Here is a 19,491-nt window from a genome sequence, read left to right as displayed (position 1 = left end):
AGGGCGAACATTAGACCGGCTGACTCTTCAAGTTCCTTCAACATGGATAAGATTCCTTCCGTACCAGAGTGTCGGTATTTCATAGTAACCAATCATGAGATAGTCTAGGGTTACATCTGATGACACGAATAAGAAAACCTCTTTCTTAATTTACTGTCTCCATACAAGAAGTGGACGTGCTAGGGTATTTCACAACGATAATAGTGTGATACTCTATTGGGACACGATTGAAGAAACTGGGAGGCTAGGATGGAAGTGTCGTATTGCATGCTGGCACAAAGCAATTCCAGATACCTGGTACTGCCAATCAGATCTTTTTACTGGGAACCCATTGGTGAGGTATGGCCAGAAAATAGGTCGCATTTCTTGAGTTCTTTATCCAACTGTTGGTGCCGGAAGTGAGGGATCAAGCAGCGACCAATGAATTTGTTGAGCTGTACGCTCCATCACTTCAGCATGTGATCACTGGACTAATCTTACAAGTGCACTCAAAGCAGTGCTTTGCATGCTCGCTTTTGAAGAAGAGAATGTTACACCATCAAAAAGAGTGAACAAAACATTTGAAATGTTTTGGTCCATTGAGTGCCTTGGAACCTTGGCTTGGCGATGCGGGAGGCTGCATATGTAGAAAAAGACTAGATATGATACTCTCCCAGCCTTACAGTCGAGTATGTCCGGTTTCAGTTATATTACATCATGTTCTAGAGCTGTCGCTTGAGACAATATTGTTGTGGGGAATGATTCAAGAGAACAAAGAAAGAATGTGATCAACGCCCCTGACACAAATTTTGTGCGATATATTCTGAGACATCAAATCGAGCAATTGGGATTGTTGTCGGATCTCAACTATTCCCTTTGTGTTATGCTCATTAGCCACAAGCGTTGTTCGACGGAATACAAACCCAGCTCCATGGTCTTTGAATATTATATCCCTGCTGCGTTTGAGTCCATCTTCTTCCAGAATTGATTATGATTCAAAGCTTTTCCAAACAACGACATCCTGAGACGAAATAGCTTGCACCTTATAAAATAGATTCGTGGTAGGGGCGGGCATTATTCGTCTGTATCCAAACAGACATGATTGCTTTGGAGGCACTGATTGTGACGTTGACAGGATGGTGTACTATGTTGCAGAATGATCCAGTGGTCAAATTTTCATGATTCCTTTGGTTCTTTTTCTCCTCAATGTGGATTCTCAAACTCTCAACACGTATAATTACCCATGACACGTTTCCAGGCCCGAAACAATGGTTAAAATTTGGAGCTTTTTGGTGGTAGGAAGTCAAGTGTTTGTGGATTGATTGGATAGTGTTGTCAAGCGATGACAAGCTGAGTAGAGAATTGTGGACTGGATTGACTTGAATTAAGACAAGGATTTGGTAACCAAGAGTTCGGTTGATCCTTCAAATTTTGTTAGAGCTGCCTACATCCAGGTCAGCGAGATCATCAGTCCGGCTGGGATTTTGGTACCTCGGACGGAATCTCTTTCTAGTCGTCGGGTCGTCTATCTCCCTTTAATATATGGAACATCATGACATATATGACTATATCGGATAAGGCGCCTCGCTCCAAAAAGGTGGGTAGGTGATAATCAGTAAGTGACGGTGGGTGGCCCATGTGACTACTTTCAAACACATCAACCCTGTACCGCAGGATCCTCCACATTAGCTGTTACCAAACTGTCGGGTCGGTCTCGAAAAGTGGAGATAATTTGATTTACATAAATTCCCACTATTCTTGAGAAGGAAAGTGGGAGGAAGGAAAGGGAAGGGAAAGACCAAGATGGGTCTGGTCATTGATAGTTCGGATATTATTAGGAGTCCTGGTGAAAAAGTATGTACTTTAGATTCATATAGTGAAATTAATCTTTCATGTATATACGTGTATTTTTACAATAGTGTGCTACTGTTCCTTGCCATATAATACATTGTATCTATCCCATGAAAGCGAGCCTCAAGAGTGGTTGTTAAGAATGGACAACCGAAGCCCGCTTTAGGGGCTACACGACGAGATAACGACGTGATGTAAAGAATAAACGCCCGAGTATAGGTTTTGAAACATGGTATAACTGGAAAGATGTGCAATATTGCTTTTGTTGAAGCTTGAGCGGTGTGATATGATAGTAAAAATCTTACTTGTGATCGATTTTTTTGAGGGGGGTTATTGTCATCTTGACATCAAAATGTGTCCCTTCTCCACGGGTTCCCGCACTTTTGGCATGCATTACTCGCATCAAAGAGATCCATCGTATCCCGTGTTATCTTCACCACATTTCAGCTTTCGAAAGCGTGGAAATGAGGCTTACAACCGACAAGCTATTGTGAAATTCATCCAGGAATTTTTTGGCCATGAATGAACGTCCGCAGGGGGTAACCAGACTGCTGGAATTCGATAGAGTTCCTTTTCTCTGTGAAATAGCGGTAAGAGAGTTTGCTTATGTTGGTCAAAGATGATTTGCTGCTTTTCCTTGTAAGTTGCAAGCGCTGACAGCTGTTGGTATTTAGAAAGTAGCGCGCAATGCGATGTACGGCGTGACGCAAAGGCGCAGGTGAAATGTGAATGTTAGTGCCGATGGTAGATGCAACGAATTAGCACAAGGAAACTTGATAAGGTTCGAGCTTTGAACTATGATAGAATCGCGATATATTAAATTTCATTTCAGGGATTCTCATGGTCCACTCGCATCTATTTCCAGAAACGCACTTTGTTCGGGTTCAGGTTACAAGTGGAGGGTATGGTCAGCACGACGTCGAAAAAGGCAAATGTGAAGATTGAGTAAAGCTCTTGGTGACTTGGGGATTGACTATTGGTCCAGAGAGCGTTAGTCTTGAGGAACGATCGAAAAAAGAAACGGTGGTTTCTAGGTAGGTACTGCCATTGGTCCGAAAGGGGCGGAAATACAAGATCATTAAAACTTCATAATTTGGTCGGAGATGCTACCTAGGTATGTCTTGACATCTAAGGCGCAAGAGTGGGATGACCATCTCTTTCAAAGTTTCAAAAGATATTTACCAGGTTTATTGTGGGAAAATATAGACAGAGTAGATAGACCGGGAGAGAAAGCCAACGATGTCTTCTTCATCTAGAATGAAATCAAAATGGCAAAGATATGGATAATACGGATAATGTACTTGAAGATAACAAAAGCATACTAGATGAAGACTAGATAGATACAGAAGTTGAGTATCAGCATCTATTATTATATGTTGCTGATATAAATCTACCTAGCTATCTAGCTACATATTCTGATGGTATAACCTGTAAGCTTGTCGTCGAGTCAGTGAAAACCTTAAAATGGCACATGCTAGCTTCATTAGTACCGGATAAATTCCACACGAAAAAGGATTATGCTTGAAAGGACCATGCAAAGATGTACAGATGTAAAAACGGAAAGTCGACCCCTTGTGCTCCCACATTTTATAGAATCACCAAACTCTTGTGTTATTCTCGATCCACTAAACTACTGAACCATCGCAATGGGACCACTGCGAAACATTCTAGAGGGTTCACCAATATCCAATCATGTTGGTCTTACGTTCCAAGACGGAAATGATATCGAATTGAAATCGATAAGAATCTTCCGGGAATGAGGATCTGGTGTGTAGGTGTGTGTATATGTATATATATGTGTAAAATGTATATGTACACATATGTATGTGTGTTTTACAACATGTGCAGCAACCTCAATGGAGAGAAACACATGGGAGAGATGAGAGGAGGCTGAATTGAACTCACTCTGTTTCTGTGAATAGTTAATCATCTCACAGAATCACAACAAGATTTCTGGATTAAACCAGATAATTGATGAATTAGTCTGTCATCCGCAGTTATTGGCTGTAATAGTACATATTCTGAACCTGTTGAGCATTTTGTCTCCCGGTGCAAGCTGCAACGGGGATGTCATCGATATACTCGAGTATGATATCATTTCTTCATTCATCTTAGTATCTATGGAGTATTGCGAGGGTACACACATACCACCTATCAACTATATCACCGACGTCCTGGGTACTGAATAGGTGTCTCCTTAATCACACCTGAGCTCTGCGCTCAAGAACAGCATTAATTTTTCGGTAAGGGTCACACATATTATCTGTGCATACCAAGGTACCGACCTAATATACACTTCAATTGCACCCGCAGTGACTACATTATTTTACGTCGTAATGATTGGATCCAATAATCTCAAGTCATTCTGTGTTCACTGTTCATCACTCTCTTGTTTATCCACTCCTGTTAAGGTTTTAGCGGCGGGACTAATCCATTTCCTGATTCCATCTCGCTCGCAAGATACACTCCGAATTCACCTAGTCAAACGGTAATTCCGTTAAGTTTATTTACATCGTACTTACCAGCTAAAATCACATAATGTAAGCAATTGAGGTACCGCCAAAAAAAAAAAAGAGAATTAGACAGGTAGAATATTAGCATGCAGAAGATTACCAATGCAGTACAACATTCAGGGATTTTATGCTCGAGAACATCCGAGTTGGAAGGCTGTTGGTTTCTACTTTTCACGCAGTATGTATCCAAAAAAATCATAACCACCAAGCAGACATGAATAGTAGCTAGCTATTTAAGGGAGGAAGAATTAGTGAGACAAGGCTTGAACGGTAAGTTGTGCCGCTAATTTCATCCCGGCTCCGCCCACTTGGATCCTTGTGGTACAATCTTCCGATACCTACCAGCATGGGACAAGGAGTAGATTGGTAGGGAACATGGAACGAAATGATATAGCTTGATGCTTGTAATCTAGGATATGATGTAGCTTTGGAACTTGGGAGGTCTGGTAGGGATCAGGTGTGAGGGGAAATCATTGGAGAATAAGATAGATTTGAGATGGCTGATTGGGGAATTGGAATTTGGAACGAATCTGAGATGAAAGATGTTGGATAAGTCACCAAGGAGTACTCTTACAATAAACCTCGACCTAGGTCTGTAACGACGACCAGCAAGCAGCCAGCTGTTCTATGTAATTTAGGTCTAAATCAAGAAAGTCAATTCTAATTTTGTCAGTGAACTCAACATACATTCTGCATATAATAGCCCATATTTTAACTATATTCAGTATACTAATACACCACTATAATCGTAGAGTTTGTATTGTACCTTGACAATTCGTGTATGGTAGGCATTTGCTAGCTACTCGTTCTTCTCTGTGCCTCTCGTACAAATGCAACCGAGTGGCGTTGAGATTCTGTTTGGCAAACGGAAGCTTCATGAATTTCTCAATGGTAACAGGTAATATTCATGGTATCAAACTCTAGAATGACAACAATAATAGCTAAGAAAAGAGATGTTTGCATGGTGGAGGTGGTGCTGGTGCTGGTGCTGGTCATGAGTGAGCGAGGGGGTGAAGCGTTGTACACAAAACAAGAAATACCAATACCAACAATGTATCTATTGCCAACATTATAACCCAATCAAGTAATCAATCTTTCTTTTTTGGAGACTTTTCTAACCCCACTGATGATGACTTCGACCTCCCTATAAGTAGTGCAAGATTGTAGCCAGAAATATGCATTGCCATAGACCCCGTTGTCTATTGAATTGCAGCTTCAATCTTTTCATCTTCTTTCCCCACGATTGATATCACAAGTACTCTTTGGCTAGACATCCAAACGTCTAGCACTCCTTACTACCGAGCACGCATTTGCCGAATAACGACTACTATTACCAGCATCACCCATCATCAATATTTATTACGCTTTTTATATTCATTTCTCCCCTTTCTTGCACCAGCATCTTTCCAACAATCTCTGGGGAGGAAGTTGAGAATCAATTGCTTCTTCTACCTCTTGTTCCCTTCTTCCTTGATTGGCAATCTAGGCGTGGGACAATACACATCGTTGGCGGTGTCACACAACGATCGCACGGAAATAATTGAAGTACAGGACAGGACAGGCAGGACAGTAGTAACCTTGCAATCACTGCACACTGTACTCTGCACACTATACAGACCATAGTTCAGCAAACTATCGTACAAAAGGTTTCTACTCGAGGACTTTGGGAATACCACCTCAAAAATCCATTTTGGAATACCACCTAGCAGAAGTGGGGGATGGGAAGCAAAGTACCGCGACCAAAAATACAAAACAAGCTCTCCATCTCTACCCAGGTATACATCCATCCATACATCCATATATCCATCCATCCATCCATAAATCCATACACACGCACATCCGACCAATCCAAGACCATATATTCGACTCGACCCAATATTTCTTTCAAAACAGAACTTTCTGAAACTTCTCCCAGCTGTTCCGGAGCTTAGGACCATTCAAAATATGGATTGTTAGGATCTCATTGGATTTCGAAAATTTGGGAACTGTTGATCATTGTCTTCCCCAAGACTTACTATTTATGAATCTTTCACTCATCTCATCTCGTCCACGGGTGGTCTCATCTCCAGCGCTCTGTCCTTTTTGAGCTCTGGTGGGTCTACCAAGTATTCAATTATAGAACAGCGAGCGAGCTACATTTCCTAGCTACCTTATTACCTAGTAGAACTTTTGAACTATTCATAATCACATCACAGCCAAATCCACAACCAAATATACAACTGACAACCAAATCTACAATTGACGACCAAATCTACAATTGACAACCAAACATCCAGCTCACAACCTGTCAATCATCGTCAATCATCGTCACCATCGTCACCAGTCTCTGCTATTTGCTCCCGTGGACGACCATTCTCCACCATTTACCACCACAACCCACCACCACAGCCAACCACTGGATCAGCCATTGACACTTAATTCAACCCTTGAACCCTATCAAATTTACGAATTCGAACCCCAGAGCCGAGATATATCACTGGCATTATCATTATCCACGGGCGTTACCCGTTACCTGTACGCCCTAACTTTAAAAAAAGTTACTACAGACAGTTACGGCGAAGCACGACAGGGGCCCCAAAAAAAAAGTCAAAATAGCTTGCTTTACCGCCGTCAGGTAACTAACTAGTAAGAAGAACAAGCTCGAACCCATAAGTAATTCAATCATAGTTTTGACACTACTACCACCAGTACCACAGTTCCACGCGGCTCCTCTTTAGAACACCTAGATCAACATCATTCGAGAACCATTTTTGTATTTCCATGAGAGGCAGCCATATAGCAGATTACTCAGGTCGGATACCAGAGTCAGCCAGCAGACAGGGAGCTCAGGAAGCAGAATACAGGCGATATACTCCAGTAATATAGTGGCTGCATGGCAATATAAACCATTCGAAACCCCCTCGACATTTCCAATCGACCGGCACATACTGAAGAAGAATCCGACATCAACAATTTAGTATCGCATATAAAAGCTTCATCTATGCTACAGAGTTAGCAGCATAAGCAAAGGCTGTTCGCGACAATAGATCTTGAACCGGAATTTACTTAATGGTTGTTGCAATGGCCATGGCTAACAATGGGTACGTGCTTCTTTCTCCATTCCTCTCTGCTCTCAAAACCACTCGCTGGGTATCAGCAGAAGCTTTCGCACATGCCAATTGTATCGAAAACTACTAAATGAGATTGTGGGCTGCATCCTCTCCGTTATTGCTCTTTGCATCCCGATTTTACGCATGCGCTGACAGAATTGAATTACATAGATCACTTTCTCCTGCCACTCCTGCGGCTTTCCAAGAGCCCCCACCCGATTACATTGAAAATGGACGCCTGTATCATGGACTACATAAAGGAAAATACATGTTTCCTTGCGACGAGGTAAATGCGCCAGGTGTTGTTAGGTGGGATATTGCACACGACTAAATGCTGATATACATCCACAGGATGAGAAAGATCGGATGGATATATTTCACAAATTTTTCGAAGTCGCAATGGGAGGTGTATTGCACTCTAGGAATACCACGTTTACGAATAATTACGATGGGCCACGAATTCTGGACTTAGGGACAGGCACCGGAATATGGGCGATTGATATGGCCGAGTAAGAATAAGATTTTGTCTCATTTGAGGCCATAAGTCTGCAAAACCAAGGGACTGACAACTTCGGTATATAGCAAATATGGTTCAGATATGGGTACAGGTGAAGTTCTCGGGCTTGACCTAGCTAGAATACAACCTCCAACGTAAGAATTCACGAATCTTTCCTTCCGAGCAATGTCACATACTAAGTATTACTCCAGTATTCCCGAAAATTTACAGTTTTTACAAAGAGATATAGAATCGCCTTGGTGGGGGCTCGAAGTTGAGTCGTGGGATATGGTTCATATACGGATGCTTTCCGGGAGCATCAATAGCTGGCCTGCATTATACCAAAAGGTCCGCAGGTAAGGCTTCCCCATCTCACATCCCCTTCTACAATACATGACTTTACCTAATACGAACTGGTAAGGTATCTCAAGCCTCAGGTGGGCCGTTTCGAGCAGGTTGAAATAGATTTTACTCCTCGCTCAGATTTCGGGGACATTCCAGCCGACTCGGCGCTGGCTACATGGGCGCGGAACCTTTTCGAAGCTACTCGGCGCAATTTTCGACCTCTAGCTTATAATACCGAGATTCGAGCAATGCTTCAGAAAGAAGAGTTCCTCGATATTCAAGAACAAGTGATACGAATTCCCCTTAATCCATGGCCCGATGATCCACAAGAAAAGGATGTTGCAAGATGGTACAATCTGGCCCTCACCCAGGGACTGGAAGCAATGACGCTTGGGCCCATGCACAGAATATACGGGTGGTCGAAAGATGATGTCACAAGGCTGATTACAGAAGTGAGGAGAGATATTTGCAATAGGAAAATCCGCGCTTATAATAATTTGTGAGTATTCTCTCTCATATTCAGATCTGTCAAGGGTTCACCTGAGCCGATTTTGAAAGACAAAATAACTCGATTCGGACTCTCAATTCGATATTGCACTGCCTCGTTGAGAGTACCCAGGTATTATGAGTTCACTAACTTATTTATAATGCAGGCATGTATGGACTGCACGCGCACCGGTTAAACCCCCTTCATAGACGTCTTTGAGGTTTCAAGAAGTTGGAAATTACAAACGAAGACCGATTGGTCAATTTGGTTTGGATCGGCGAACTTTAAGTTTTTTTTCGGATATTGCGATCAATTTCAACCAGGGTTTTGGTCCAGCTTTTCATACCGAACCTTGCCTTTCGGCCTGGCGCGCTTTTGAGGCTAGGACGGATGATGAATGAATTTTATGGGATGGTACTTTATGCGCATTATTGTTGGATGCGCGCGCATATTATATGCACCTTAAGCGCCTGTAAGAATACGGATCGTCATTGAGAGTTGTTGGGGATTCGATGTACCCACGGCTGATTGACCGAAAATGCTCGGTACATCCGCAAAGGATCATATGAGAGGACGGCGAAGTGTGGGTGGCAATCTATACCTCAATTCTTATAGGATATTCAAGGGAAGGGGCGGACCGAAGCGTATACGAAGTGTGGCGGGCATAATCATGGATTGGCCCGAGTACAAACACAGCAGACTGTTGCTCCCAAGATTTCGGGTCAAGCTTGCCTAAAGCGTAATGGAAATGGGTTACACGAAGCCTTGGTAAAATTGAGAGGCGCAGCACGACATGAACCCGACAATTCTTGGACTGCATGCTACAGAATTTGGTAATTTAAAATACCAAATTACCTGTGGTTTCTGACGTGTCGGTTGTATGGTGGAAAATGAGGAAATGAATGTGCTGGCCGTTGCACAACTCATGAAGGTTACATTTTTTAATTTCAACGGATGAGAAAGAACAATTGATTGGTCAATTTTGTCCCATCATTATAGATCCGAGATATGGTAGCGAGAGCCAACAATGAGAGCGCAGCCGACGCACGGAACATCAATAAATGTGCACAAACACATACACATCATACACATACACACGCTTGCTTACTTCCTCTTCTCACGCTTCTTCCTCAGCATTTTTTTATATAAAAAAAGTTACAATTTCCGTATTCAGTATTGAAAAGTTTAGAGGGATTGGATGAACTTCTCAGTTGGTGGACACTGGGTAAACGGTTAGAAGTAGACGATTAGCACGTACTCTACTTTTGGATTCGTCTGCAGCTTTTTAACGATTATACCCCAATGCATTCTATGTTTTTACTTTCTCCTTCCATTTGGAGGGGTTGATTCATTTGTTGGTTTTTTTTTCACATGGGTTTTGTTCAATCTTTCTACAAGTATCAGCATAAGCATTGCATATCGATTTTCATTTATTTTTGATGATATCCCTCTTGCAGTTTTTTTCCCCCAATTTTTGTTGAAGATGATTTGGAATTCCAACAGCATATGCCCACCGCACGTGCATGCATAGAATCTGGCATGGATGGGATCGGGATTTGATTTGAAAAGATGAATGGACGAATGGATAGATGGATGGCAGTAATGGACGAATGGATGAACGAAAAGACGGATCTATACATCCGATTAATCTTTTTTTATCTCTCTCCTTTTGGTTACTACGCTGGAGGAAATTATTGCATACCCATCTATCTATCGATCTATCGATCTATCTACATCTGCTTACCTACTTCCCCATACTTATGTACTTATGTACTTACTTGACTTTGTAAATATATACATCTATCTATCTATCTACCTATCATGTGTATATACATATATACCTACACATAAAACCGTTACGGTACGTATTTGTAGTGTCAACCTGCGTATCGCATATAAGAACCCATTAGAAAGAAGTGGAGAAGTGGATTTGTTTGTGTGACAGAATGGAATGGTGGGTTTATTTACTTATTAAGTTTAGAGAGGATAATGGGAATTGTGTTGGAGATGCCCTCAGGATATTTATGTATGTATGTAATGTTATATTTGGTATAGATCTCTGCATGCCGTGTGTGTGTGTAATTGTATGGTTTAATATGTAGGTATGGATAGTTGAAATGGGCGGGGCTGATGTATTGGTTTACTAGTGTGTGTAGAGTAGAGGAAATGAGGATGTACTGGAAAGAGGGAATGGAATTTTGGGGGAATGTGTGGTTAGTTTGAGGGGTGGGTGGGTGGATAGAGGGATGGATGGATGGGGAGTAGAGGGTGCTTTGGGATGAGATGGGGTGGGATGAAATGGAGGGAATGGGAGGAAAAGTATAGCCTTGGTGTTAATGTTACAGTTGCGCTTATTTTGAGGGTCGGGGCTGGGGCGGGGCTGGGATGGGATGGGATGGGATGGGTGGTGCGGGGCGCTGGGGTACTGGGGGATGGGGAATGTGGGAGGGGGGGACTGGGCGCTTAACTTTTTGTTGGTGATTTGGTGGATTTCTTTTGGGGGGTAGAGATGGAGAAGGGGGGAGAGGAGGGGAGGGGATGTGTGATTTTGATTGTGTCAGTTTTGGAGGAGGAGAGCTTGATTTTGAGTTGGAGTGAGAGTGGTCTTGATGGGGTGAGGGGAAATCGCGGGGAGTGGAATTGGTGGATTTTTTATTTCTATTTCTTTGGGAGAGAGAGAGGGGGAGAGGTAGGGAGAACTGGGCGGGTGAGAGGTGAGAGGTGACGAATGAGGAATGAGGAGTGAGGAATGAGGAGTGAGGAATGAGGAATGGGAATTGAATAGCTGAGAAAATTGATGTGGAGGTGATGGGAGTTTGGAATATAAGATAATGAGAAGATGGGATTTATGTTGTGTGATGAGATTAGAGAGTTGTTGGAAGGTTTTTTGGGTTGGCTTGGAGTTTAGATGGAGTTGTGTTTTGGGGGTTGGGTGGATGATGGGGGTAAAGGGGGAGGGGAGGAGGGTAGATTTTGGAGAGATGTGGATGCATGGATGGGGATGGGGGTGGATTTTATATCTTCTTTGCGGGGGGATTTGGGTGAGCGGTGATATGATATGATATGTATGTATGATATGAGTGGGAAAGAATCTAGATTTGAAATATATATATATATATGGAATGGTCGAGAGTTGATATGATATGAAATTTAAACGGGGATATAGATACATAAAAACAAAAACAAACAAACAAAAAAGAGAAAGAAAAAACAATACCTCACTATCTCTCAGAATTGTATATCTCTGGATAGATAGAAGCTCATCTATATACGCAGCATGGAGATATATTCTCAGGAAGGGTGTAGATAGGTATTCATGTGTATAGGTGTGACTCGTAAGTTAGATGGGTTAGGTAGGGGATTTTATGAAATTCGAGGGATTTTTGAGAGGATGGGTGGATGTGTATGATTATATTGATTTTTTTGAGGAGGGGGGAGTTTTGGGGAGGAATTTTTTTGTATATGTGTATATGTGTATATGTAAGTTCGTATGATATCTATACTATATAATATATATAAATCTCCGATTAAGAATCAAAATTTTATATAGTCTGTAAAACTATGTAGGTATATATATCTCCCTATCGATATCTTCCTAACATAAGGTTAATTCCTGCTATACAAATCCGAGTTTCGTTACAGAAACTGAGTATACTACCTCATCTTTACATTTTCGAGAGTCTGGTTCATGAGACATCAAGTAATCTTACATCCATCATGATAAATAAAATATGGAAAATAAGTAATCTATTTTTGTATATAAGCTAGAGAGCTTTGACTAGTACTACGTCTCTCTCTCGGTGACTATGTGTATCGGATGGATTTGCTTTCCGTTGTGTAGAGGTATGGTTCTTGGGGTATTTGGATATTTTCTGGACTCTTTGGAGGAGAAATACTCTGTATTTTATATTGAAGTCGGAGATTGGGGTGCAGTTGGATATAGGGGTTTGTTGTGGAGAGTACTTGTTGGGAGAAGGTTGGGCTTGTGTGGGAGATGGGATGGGATGGTTGAGAGGGGTGGATGGGTGGGTGTTAATTTGGTTTGGTATGGTTTGGTATGAGGAACAATTCTGATTTTTTGATGGAATAGATAGGTGAATATGTGCATGGTATTGGTGGTAGGGAGTTTAGAGATGATAGATGTTTTTCACGGAGGAGGGGGGATGATTCTCTGCTTCTTATTCCTGGGCGGTGAAATCTAGGGAAGTGTATGAGATCTATCGCGGGTTATGTACACAATTACTATTTCCACTGAGAATCATACTCAAACTCTGCTTCTGTGTGATTACTGCATTTTTTATATATTGATTTTTATTCTGTTTGCTTTGTAATCTTACAAGATATCAAGTTTCAATAGGGGGGGAATTCCTCTCCGGTTCTTTTCATTTTGCTTTTATAGAAGCTAGATTGGAGGGTTTCAAAATGATGTTTTAACTCTTATGTGTATCTGAGGAAGATTTAGATTTGAATGTGCATATGTTTGGGTTGAAACGCCTCCCTTGCTAATCTCTCGATGCAGGAGATTTGAAAGCCCACTTTTGGAAATTTGTGAAGCAAATACTCTCTCGAGAATGTTTGTTCTCGAATACATACGCCTTATCATCATATTTCTCTTAGAATTTGGTGTTGGTCTTGCTCACATCGGGGTTTCCACGCCGCATTTTGTAAAGGGCTTCGTAGATGCCCAATTTTATATTTCAATATTTCGGATTTTGTAACAGAGAAGTTTAGTGATGAGATGGACATTGAATTCCTTTTGTCATCATAATATCATGACTAAAGGTTAGGCGTTCACAAGTGAGCTTGATAATTGGTGTACGTATTACCTGGCCATTATCGATGGATGGAATTCCGTCTCTCGTAGACTTTGGAAGTAGGTACGAGAGTTTTAAATGCCGAAGTCTGCCTCTTTGATGCCGCTAAGCTGGTTCCCTTTACGCCTACCTAGTACCCAGGCAGGCTATATATCTTACAGAAAAGAAATGGGAAAACAAGTCGCGGAGTGTTGGGGACGTTGCTTGACTACCCTTTGCCACGTAATGCCACTAGGATTTTCAATAATCAGACTTGAATATCAGTGTAAAATGGGTGTTCTTTCAATCAACACAACTCCCTTTAGCCGCTCAGGTTGTTGTGAATATTCTACACTCCCCATCGAAATCCACTGTTCATATACTCAAAATTCCGCCATATCTGACTACTAGGTAGATATCAAGAGTTGTACTTCAAAGATAATCGACTAAACTCTTGGCACTTTCTTTATTTGTCCGCAGCATTGTGTACTCTCACATTAATCGATAGTTGTGAGGAGTTACCTATGTAATGTGACTTCGGCACTGAAATCACAGGGAGTCTTATGCCGCAGTAAACATCGTCTCTCATTTGCTTCGGCGCGAGTCATGCCAACAACCCCCTCCTTCTTGTTTCATGCATCTGGCTTTTGGATTACGACGAAGTGTACTGAATTATATTGTCAGTTATACTTATGCTGATGATTATCAATTCTTCTCCTGTTGAGATCGTAAGTCGGTAGTTTGGTAAGGTTAGGATAAAGTCAAAAATCGTGAATAAGCCACTTGAATTCTCAAACAGGCCTATCAACGCTGTTTTACCTTCTCTGAGAATCAGTACTATGAGAACATTCATTGGCTCGCTCGCTCTCCATGTCCTTCGCAAAAATAGCCATTGTTGGATCCACCGATGAATGCCGTCAAAAGTGGGAGGAAAACTCGATTATCATGGTTGCGCCCAGATTGACGGGTACATATCATGGGGAAATTACAGGGATTTGTCATCCTGCAGAAAGAAAGTCATCATCGCGATAAACATGGGGGAAAGTCTTGATGGGATTGGATGGAAGCTCTACGCCCTCAAAGCCACAATATTGGTCTTTGATAATACTCATGCTTCTTAAGCCCGTCAGCGGTTTGATATCTTTTCTGGAATTGAGTGAGTAATGAGAGTTTCATGGCATCGTGAGTCTTCACAATACCAGAAGAGCCTCCTCGAGAGAATGGGAAAGAAGAATAAATGGAGATATAATAATCGAATAGGATGTGACCACGAGATTATGGGTTTTATATACGACGTGGGTAGGTAACGAGAGCGGAGATGCCTCCGTCAAAATCAAGGGTTGCTCAAGGATCCATGTAATGGTCGGCTATTGCGGCCGATCAGGAAGTAGTCGGCCGCTTGAAGAGCCGATTGAAGAGCCGACTATCACAGGATATAAGGAAATAAAGGATGCCAAGTCCTTAAATCCGGAAATCCTTCTTTCGCTTATGTAACCCAAAAGAGACTGACAAAGAGTGCAGAAGCTCTGACCTTGTGATGTAAGTAACCTTGTTCAGTCCAAAGTTGTCTTCAAACATCACCAAGCATTGTATGACATTGTCATGTCCATGGATGTTCGAAGGGCGCAATATTTATATTTATATTTACATTTACATTTATAATCATGTCAATCATTTCTTCTTTTCAACCCATCTAGCCATCTAGGAGAAAATACCCCTATACCCCTTATTCAAAATGAACTACCATTCGCCGAGTTGAAATCTCAGCTGCTAGAGAAACTCAAGGCGTATCGTTATTGGCCACACGCTTTTATCCATGGAATGCTTTCTAAGAATCAAGCCAAACTATGATCCAAAGCAGTAAAGTCAGAGATCAATCATGACGATATGACACGGCACTTTCTATCCGAACTCACTCAACCACACTCAACTACTACTACGGAGTTAGTCTAGAAGATGCCGATTATCCACAATTGTACGAATTGCCAATGTATAGACGTAGATCCCCCGCCCCCGATTCATTCTTCTTCAACAATCCTCATCTTGACAATTGTGTTGTCATTCAAGATAGATGGATCGAATAAAGCGCGTCCTGTCAAGGCCAAATGCGAAGCCATACCGCACGAAACATATCAACGATGACCAGCCATACATAAATGAAAATGGGCATCTGGATTTCGGACCAGGGGATATCGAGAATCCAAAGAATTGGTCGACCACGAGACGATGGTATATTACCGTGGTAGCAGTTTTGCTCGTCGTAAATGCAACGTTTGCATCGTCAAGTCCATCGGGATGTTTGACAGGAATCGAGGCAGAATTTAATATCTCTGCCGAAGTCGCAGCGTTGGTCATCTCGGTGTTCCTTTTGGGATATTGCTTTGGACCTTTGTTCTGGGCTCCATTATCAGAATTCTTTGGACGAAGATGGATCTTTTATATCTCGTTTACCTTGTACCTGGCATTCAATTTCCTCTGTGCTTTCGCCAATAATTTCGCAGCTCTCTTGATAGGACGATTCATAACCGGTACCATGGCCAGTTCGCCACTTTCAAATGCGCCTGGAGTTCTCGCCGATATTTGGGGTCCTGTGGAAAGAGGGAATGCAATGGCTTTGTTCTCAATGATGACCTTCGCTGGTCCAGCTTTGGGTCCTGTCATTTCTGGCTTTCTCGAATTGAAGAAGGATTGGAGGTGGAATTTCTACGTCATCTTATGGCTTGCTGGTATCACCGAACTTTTGATGTTTACCATACCAGAGACTTTACCTTCGAAAATATTAGTAAACAAAGCTAGGAGAATAAGGGCATTGAACATTCCAGGTTACGAAAACGTCAAGGCTCCTGTCGAAGATAGCGATCGCACATTGTGGCAGCTTTTCAAGGTCGCACTCATCAGACCATGGCAACTCCTCGTCGACCCAATCTCGTTCGCCGTTGCGGTTTACTTATCTGTCGTGTATGCTCTACTGTATATGTTGTTCACCATTTATCCTATCATTTTCCAACAGAAGCGTGGTTGGAATTCTGGAGTGGGAGAACTACCATTGATTGGGACAATAATCGGAGCCTTCATAGGAGGTGTCGCCATCTTTATGGTGTCTTCTCGGGATAGAAAGAAGTTGGAAGCTGGTCATATCGGAGTAGCAGAGGATCGTTTACCAGTCGCAATGGCCGGTGGAATCATTTTTCCAATCACCATGTTTTGGTTCGCGTGGTCTGGAAATTATAATGAAGTGCACTGGATTGTTCCCACTCTTGGAGGGGTATTCCTCTCCACTTCAATTCTCCTCATTTTTGTCGCCTATCTCAACTACCTGACTGATACATACCTGATGTATGCCGCGAGTGCCGTTGCTGCAAATACTGTTTGCAGATCGGCAGCTGGTGCCGCAGCTCCAGTATTTACATCATATATGTTCGATGCTCTCGGCGTCGGTGGTGGTGGCTCACTAATCGGTGGAATTGCCGTTCTTCTCGCTCCGATCCCCTTTTTGTTTTATAAATATGGTGGAGCTATCCGAGAACGATCTAAATTCGCACCCACGCCTACGAAGAAACCTTCCATTGGAGAAGCTGTCGGCAATGAAAAAAATCGCGATACTGCTCAACCTTCACCAAACAGAACGACTCAAGATAGGACCAGTATCAGCTCTGAGTCATCATCAAGTATAGCAAGCATGCCGACTTCCCCACGTGAAGATACTTATCATCAAGAAGGATATATTGAGGAGGGAATGGGATATGGACGAGTAGCACTCCCTAGTGATACGAGAGCACATGATGCTGGACAACTTGCAAGCGAGAAGTAAGAAGTTGGGCTACAGGGTAGAATGTGTATCGTGTAATTATTAGAAATGTTTTGTATGATCGTAATTAGCGCGGAGCAAACGTGGAATGTCAGGCATGGCGATGGCGTTTTAACATGAAGATGATGGCGAATCTAAACTTGGCGATGAATAGATGAATATATGATTTTCTTTGACTCATATTTAAATTCGCTGTGTTGAAGTCAATTCGAGGAGCATTCTTGCAGGAAACGAGAGGAACGGATGTTGCTTAGGTTGTCGTGTCAGCGGGGCAATCAGCATGCGAGTTATGAATCCTTCTACACCCGGCCTCATTACTCGCCATAAACCTCGTTCCCACCCACACCCTACCAGTAGAGATTTTAGATTGCGCATCCGAATCAACACAGTATTACCAACTCAATCACAAACAATCTATCTAGGAGAGTCGTCGCGATCTGCAAGACTGAGCAATAGCTTAGAAACCACATTACCTGACCTCAACTATTCGATACTTCATTCTGCACCACTTGATTCCATCGATCCGCTCATCCTCAGTTTGTTTCCACATTTGCTTTCCAAATATCGTTCTAGAGGAGAATTCATCAGTCTCAAAAAATGTGTTAGTATTAGTTTCATCGTCCTTTATTGCTTATAGATAGATCACTTGGCTCACTTCTGCTATTCTCCAAATCCTCCGCTTCTCTATCCCGGTAGAAATAAGCTCAGCAGAGCGGAAACTCTCAACAGCTTTTTCGGAATCCGTCGGTTCTTTCGAATGTGTAGCAGGAATTAAGGATAAAAAGAAGTCGGATAATTACTAGTTCTTCTCCTGTTTTTCCTTCATCTTCGTCTTTGGCTGACTAGCGCGGTGAGGATAATATTCTGGATCTTCAGAGATGCGAGATGTACTTTAGGATTTTGACTTTATTGCCGGTTGTAGACGCGTATACATGTTTGGGTTTTAGAGAGTGTTGTTGTTTTGGAGATGAAGTTGAAGCACCTTCTCGTGGAATTTTATTGGATATTCGTATTTTGAGGAGATTCTATGGATGGATTGGTAGAGTTCTCTATTGAGATAATCTCTGAGTCTTGATATCCTGTGCAAGTTTTCGGTGGATGGATTATTCATCTGAGTAAGTGATTATTTCAAGAGCTCCGATCTTTTGCAATCAAGCTAATTGCACAGGGATATCCCTCACCGTGAGAGCTTCTGATGATCAGCCTTTGATATCTGGTCTGGAAGGCTAGAAGATCCGCATAAGAAGTTGATAGGACCATCATCGGGTTTTTGGAAGATGTGAATTAAGATCCGCAGACCGAGAAACCTTCTTCCCCTCAGTCTGCAGATTTTGTAAACGAAGCGGAGGTTGTCGGGGTTCTTCTCGTACGTACATGTGTATATGTAGATGGGCTTAAGAACCCTCGCGTAATTTAAGGCCAGAACGTGGCTCTCAATTTGGCGTCTTTTGCGTTTTGGCTTATCGGTCGGCTCGGGCGAGTGTTTGGAAATTTGTTTTCCTTCTCTCAGGGGGATGCAGATCTACTTCGAAACTTGCGGCTACCAGGAACTCAGGTTGAGTATTGGGGTGAGGTTCTGCCTCAAACAGAAGCTCAAACCCAAGCTGGAAAAACTTGTGGTTTGCATGATATCCTAATACTCTCCATCTTACACCATGGAAACTTCAACCCGTCTGAATCTTACGAGAAGCATTCTCATAATACCCGATTTCAATATAGTGAAAGGATCTATAACCTCCTCGGCCATTCATGGTTCCCCATCTTGCAATTCGCATCCGAAATCAAGCAATTATATGAGCAGACTTTCCATTCCCTCTCCGGGCGCCGTTTTGCATACCATCTCCCCCAAATCCTTCTATTCTCTCCTAGCATATTCTCACATCTCCATCTAAACCCCAAATAGATAGCGCATTTTCCGTAACACGTTACACATGTGATTAGTATATGAAATTCTCGGATCACATTCGCCACTTCCTTCACACTGTTTCAAAGCAGCTTCCGCAACTAAAGCTTTGGGTATCTTTGCATCGAGATTCTAACGAAGCCGCACGCTTGAACTGGGGAGTATGCTTGTGATTATTACTTAAAAGGCCAGTAAATTCGAGAGACAAGGTTCTCGTATTGTCATCT

The 19,491-nt window shown here is 42.3% G+C and overlaps 2 protein-coding genes across 2 annotated transcripts; both read left to right on the top strand.

The window, feature by feature from the left end:
- Window positions 1-5,562: 5,562 nt before the first annotated feature.
- Window positions 5,563-10,555, top strand: EAF02_003110 (uncharacterized protein). The gene is made up of 8 exons (XM_038899158.1): window positions 5,563-6,957; window positions 7,011-7,423; window positions 7,604-7,718; window positions 7,784-7,941; window positions 8,015-8,083; window positions 8,141-8,284; window positions 8,350-8,772; window positions 8,927-10,555. Exons 2-8 carry the CDS (start codon window positions 7,392-7,394, stop codon window positions 8,967-8,969), a joined length of 984 nt encoding a protein of 327 aa, XP_038761446.1. The 5' UTR covers window positions 5,563-6,957; window positions 7,011-7,391; the 3' UTR covers window positions 8,970-10,555.
- A 5,069-nt stretch (window positions 10,556-15,624) lies between these two features.
- On the top strand, window positions 15,625-17,364 carry EAF02_003109 (uncharacterized protein; the record flags this gene model as incomplete). Its single annotated transcript, XM_038899157.1, has 1 exon — window positions 15,625-17,364. One exon carries the CDS (start codon window positions 15,625-15,627, stop codon window positions 17,362-17,364), a length of 1,740 nt encoding a protein of 579 aa, XP_038761445.1.
- Window positions 17,365-19,491: the final 2,127 nt, after the last annotated feature.

This window comes from Botrytis sinoallii, assembly GCF_014898435.1.
Source record: "Botrytis sinoallii strain Bc 23 chromosome Unknown BSIN_004, whole genome shotgun sequence".
NCBI classification, from domain to species: Eukaryota; Fungi; Ascomycota; class Leotiomycetes; order Helotiales; family Sclerotiniaceae; genus Botrytis; species Botrytis sinoallii.
The sequence above is the reverse complement of the archived record's forward strand: the minus strand, read 5'-3'. Positions and strand labels throughout refer to the sequence as shown.